Source organism: Frankliniella occidentalis, unplaced genomic scaffold (genome assembly GCF_000697945.3).
Source record: "Frankliniella occidentalis isolate FOCC.00 unplaced genomic scaffold, Focc_3.1 Scaffold45, whole genome shotgun sequence".
NCBI classification, from domain to species: Eukaryota; Metazoa; Arthropoda; class Insecta; order Thysanoptera; family Thripidae; genus Frankliniella; species Frankliniella occidentalis.
In genome coordinates this window covers 1,462,885-1,468,084 of record NW_026267175.1, presented here as the reverse complement: position 1 = coordinate 1,468,084, position 5,200 = coordinate 1,462,885, and the positions used below count along the sequence as shown (strand labels likewise).

At 36.5% G+C, this 5,200-nt stretch overlaps 1 protein-coding gene across 1 annotated transcript; it reads left to right on the top strand.

Annotated features, from left to right (window-relative positions):
* The first annotated feature begins 211 nt into the window (after window positions 1-211).
* Window positions 212-5,099, top strand: LOC113208242 (uncharacterized). The gene is made up of 14 exons (XM_026425168.2): window positions 212-481; window positions 590-799; window positions 878-937; window positions 1,016-1,174; window positions 1,258-1,451; window positions 1,559-1,739; window positions 1,815-1,865; window positions 1,960-2,065; window positions 2,158-2,475; window positions 2,629-2,958; window positions 3,033-4,337; window positions 4,413-4,486; window positions 4,567-4,736; window positions 4,806-5,099. The coding sequence occupies exons 1-14, from the start codon at window positions 479-481 to the stop codon at window positions 5,014-5,016; spliced, it is 3,372 nt and encodes a 1,123-aa protein (XP_026280953.2). The 5' UTR covers window positions 212-478; the 3' UTR covers window positions 5,017-5,099.
* The last annotated feature ends 101 nt before the right edge of the window (window positions 5,100-5,200 follow it).

Genomic DNA, 5,200 nt, shown 5'->3' with positions numbered 1-5,200 from the left:
CTCGCATTCGGCTACTTCTTACGTTGTTTGCCGTCGTTTGACGCGCATAAAATTTGGTTGGTATCAATGCCACCAACGTAAGGAACTAAATCGTGCCCAAAATTAACGGAGATGAATAAATAAATGAAATATTCGGAACTGTCACACCTTTTTACAGATGTTCCGGACCTGTAGGCTGTAAAACTTCCCACAAAACAATCGTATTCCCGTAGCGAAAATACACACATATTTTCCCCTAGTATAGGACTGTTGGACACGCACGGAAGTACTCCATATTTCGGAATTTTGAACTTGAAACAAGTCCACGACAAAATCGGCGGTTGACCGTTGGGTTCTGATGGATAGATTGGCGTTGTACCTTCATAGCCTACAGAATCACACATTTGGACTTCCGACGGATGAAATAATGAATGTGTTTGCATCGCGAAGCCGATATTAGTGTGCCTTTTCTCAACCGTTCCTATCACTGACAAGAAATATGGTGAGTATGATAGATGTACCTTGCTCACGTTATTCAATGCATCTGGTCTTGTTATAGGGGGGTTGGGATGGAACTTAACTTCAAAATGTGTCGTTTAATTTTCGATAGGTTAAAGCTTCAATACGGGGTGCTTCATCTCAATTGAAAATGGCAACCCCAGCCCTTCATTCTATTATTCTTACACAAAATGCTGAAACTCCTTTAATTCAAGATTACTTTCGGACCAAGAAATTGCAGGGACCTCGAGCAGTGCCTAAGTCAATACTAAGTGCAGATGTTGTGGCAAATTTGAGAGAAAAGTTACGAAACTGTACTGATGTGAGTATTTGATACAAGAGTGCATATTTAGGGATACAATGTGAGATTGATTTAATACGACATCATTCTTTTCAACAGATGAGCACTTGCGTAAGTTGCATAGTCATGTGCCTTGAAGAATTCTCTACAAACCACCAAGTAAGCAATGATTTAAAATTACTGTGCACAATTTTGATCATTTTTTTCCTGATACGTTTTACATTAATTTCTTTGAAGGTTCAAGATCCCTGGCATCAATTTTCTAAAGAATTAGCTCAACTTGTTTCCGAATGCCTTGCCTATTTCATAGAAGTCAAGCGACGTGACCATAAACAAAACACATCAAACTTTGATGACTTATCAAGAAATTTTACAAAGCTTTGCTATGTCATATATGTGGGTGATTGTCTGCTGTAATCTCTGTATTGTGAGCAAGCTCCTTATAATTAATAAATGTCTTTGTTTTTCCTCAATTTCAGTATTTTGCAGACAAAAGTGCAGATTTGAGCACAGAATTATTCAACAGGTGCAGTAAAGGTCTAATGGCTGTCCTAATTTCTAAAAATTTGGATAGTGAAATGAGAGCTGTTCTTCTACAAGCCTTAAGTTTTTTGTGTAAATATGCAAAGGCACATGAGATCGTGAAAACATTTTCAAATCTACAAGTTTATTTGTGAGTACTGCAATAACTGTTTCATACTAGGTTTAAACAAAGTGTCATACAAGTTTTGTGTTTGCCCTGGTGCAATCCTGCCGAGCTAACTTCTTTTTTTATCATAGGGTTTGTTTAGGAAAAATAGTGGATATCTTAGCTGTTGAGACTCAAATGGATGCCTACAAAATATTTCACACATCCTTATTAAATAAAGATGATGCAATCATTAAGGCTTCAACTTGGTTCAGCAAATGGCCATCTGTTCGTGATACATTCATTGAAAGCTACTCCTTAGAGTTTTCAAAGGTATGTTGTACTACTGATCATTATTTCAGGCTATCTGTCAAATATTCAAAAATTCTGCTCTTATTTCAATTTTAGGGTTGTGGAATGTTTCTTAATTCACTTCATAAATTGAAAAAAGCTTCTGATGTAAGTTCTATAGTTTTGTGGATCAATTTTTCTTTTGCTTTCTCTTTTCATTTTTTTAAAAGAGAACTAACTGTCTGTCTTTATCTTGAAACAGATGAAACAGACTCCAATTAGTTCCTGTTCGTTGACTCTCTCTACAGGATATACACACAACAACACCAAACCAAGGCATTCTGCTGGTTTGGTTGAGTCCAATACAAGTAAGCTGAAAACCTTGTTTCAACCTGTAGCAGGCATTGGGTTTTTACTTGTTTTCCCTTAGGCTGTAAGTGAGTTAAACTATCTTCTGCAGCTATCTCTGCCAAGAAACTGGAAACTGCAACTGCTATTAATAACATTAAGAAGCCACATAAGGTATCTTTTCCTACCTCAAATGTAGCAAAGATGCAAAGTACGACACCAGCTACATCCCTCAATGAATCACAGAAAAGTTCCAAAGGAAAACCATTCCAGCAAACATCCTATTACCTTAACAGTTGCAATAGTCCGTCTTTGCGTGTGGATCCAAGCAAACCAGTCAGAGGCAAACAAACTGAACAATTCCAGAAAAGTGGTCGACTGATTTTTTCAGAAACCACAAATAGAGGAAATCCAGATCAAAATCCAAAAGGTTTGCTTTTATATTAATTTTAGACCATAATACTGAAGTAATATTAATTATAGATCCATTTTGAGGAGTTGAATACTTTATGTTATCCATCTTAATAATTTCTTTGTATGTTGGGTATTTTCTGAATCTATTAACACCTGACTTTTTGGACAGATATCTCCTCTAAGAAACTGGAAACTCAGACTGCTAGCATTCAAGATGGAATGCCATTTAAAGTGCCCTTTACTTGTAATGCAGCCAATACACCAAGTGTGACACCAACGGTAGGATTACAGAAACAATCAAAACCAAAGGTTTTCCAGACACCTTATTACCCAGACAGTCGCAAAAGTCTATCCTTGCGAAACAAAATCAAAAAAGATCAGAACAACTCAGTCAGTAGCAAACAAGCTGAACATTTTGAGAGGAATAGTGAATTGAAGTTTTTACAAGGCCCAAACACACAAAAGGAAGAGGATCTAAATAATACACCAGAACCAAAAGGTTTGTTTCTATCACAAAGCTAGTCTGAAAATACTGAAAATCATACAATTTTGTAACTGAAATCTATGTTCCAGTGAAAAAGACCCGTTATGTCGGAAAAAAGGCATTACAATCTGAACCTAAATCAAAGGAAATTGAAAAGGATGTCCCAGTTCAAAGGTGCTCTCTTTCTAACTTGAGTAGCGAAGATCATAGTTCAAAAGTTGAAAAGTGGTTGTCATACCATGATACAAATCATAGTGAGGACTTTGACACTGTGGTAATATCTTCCGATGATGATAAGATAGATAGCTACAATCATAAAGTCAGTGGTGTCAGGGAGACTGTCTCTCAAGAACGGCCTGCACCTCAAAGAGTATACCACAGTCCACCTATGGTGTCCTTTACTTCAAATATTAGCCATACTAAAACTAATGTAAAATCTCCATCTAAGAAAAATGGTGAAAATTATCTGGAAAAGACAAGGCCTGGGCAAAGGACAGTGGATTTTAAAACAGATGTAACTAATACAGGAAATATGTCGCCTCCAGTAAAGAGAAAGAAAGACAATTCATCGGGTAATACTGAATACAGTGTTACCCAACCAATGAATATGTGGGAAAAGAAACTGAGAGAATTAGAACAGAACAGAATTGCAGAGAAACAAAAACGTAAAGATATTTATTGCTTCAATGCTTCTGTAACACCAGCTCCATTCAAAACTCCAAGAGTTCCAGCTACCAGCAGGAAGACTCGTTCAAAAACGGGGCCCTCTGCTTGTCAACAAGTTAAAACACAAAAATCTTCCAAGAATAAAAGGTCTGATATTTTGGCAAACAAGGAAAACTGCAAAACAATACGTCAGTCCATAAAAATAAATAAAAATCCTGGCAAGCCTCCATTAAGTAGAATCAATAATTGTCTTCAGCCTACTGAAACTGAAAAGAAGGAAAAGAAAAAAATGAAGTATACTAAAGACCTATCTTTGAATCCAACTGGTAATGGCAAAATTAAGGTTTCCTGCACATCACCAACGAACAATTCAGAATTGGTTGGGTCAAGCAATCACTACTTCAGCCCAGTAGTTGACGATAGTTTTGAGGTGAAGGCTGGTATGGAAGAAAAAGTAAAGGTATCTCCTATTCAGACAGAAAGCTGTAAAACAAAGAAGCAGTCTGATATGTCTGAGTTTGCCAAGGAGAAACCCAAATCATGTACTGTATTTGATAAGAATACGACGACTGTGAAAAGTGAAAAAACTCCTTTCAAGCATATTTTTAATAATAGTAATCAATCAGAATCATACAAGGATGTGAAAGGTGTGAAGACATACTTTGATTCCAAGGGTAAAGATATACTAGGTGATAGTGGATTTGAAGTCACTTCTGGAAGTGATGGAGGTGAATATTAAAGATGCATAATTTAATTGGGAAATGTAATTTTAAAACTGCTAATTTTTTGAACTTTTTTACTAGGTTCTAAATTTGCAGATGAGACAGTGTCTGCTGTTCGGAAAAATAAGCACTCTTCAAAATCAGAATACTACAAGGTAAGCCAGTTGGCCTGTATAGTTCTGCTTTAACCCTTCTAGCATGGGCTTCATTCTGCTTCTCTCATTTTTTCCTCCAGTCATTTTTACAAACTAATTTGAAAAAGGCTCTTGAAGCGAACGCTGACATTCTTTCTGGTAATGAATCTATGGCCACTGAAATGAATGAAATCCAAAACTTTGCTCAGAAAATTAGTGAATCAGCAAGTCGCTGCATATTGACTAATAGGTCAAACTGCCAGCAATTACGGTATGATGAATCTCATAGTTTTCTTTAATATGGAGTGATTTTATTACTGATACCTCTTTCTTTTCCCAGTGATCAACACAGTGCTTTACAAGGATGTTCCAATTACTTGGGCCCCTATGAAGATCAAACTTTTAAAGCATTAGTACCTGGCACAAGATACCTTGACTTCAAAGCATTCACCCGTCATCTTAAAGAGCAAAGCAGACAGAGAACAATGAATGCAATACGGGAAGCTCTTGAAAAGAGCTTTTCATCTAGCTCATCTGGTGACGAGCTTTAGGAAAATCTTCTTAGTACCTTACCACGTTTGCTTCCATAATTGTTAGCTACAATTGTTTTCTATGCACTCATAGTGCACCATTAAAATACAATAGTGGATATCTTAGCTGTTGAGACTCAAATGGATGCCTACAAAATATTTCACACATCCTTATTAAATAAAGATGATGCAATCATTAAGGCTT

Bases quoted from the DNA above. Each gene is read 5' to 3' on its own strand.
- LOC113208242 (XM_026425168.2), top strand. The intron at 2,476-2,628 runs GTTTGCTTTTAT...CTTTTTGGACAG, and splicing joins TCCAGATCAAAATCCAAAAG to ATATCTCCTCTAAGAAACTG. The intron at 4,737-4,805 runs GTATGATGAATC...TTCTTTTCCCAG, and splicing joins TCAAACTGCCAGCAATTACG to TGATCAACACAGTGCTTTAC.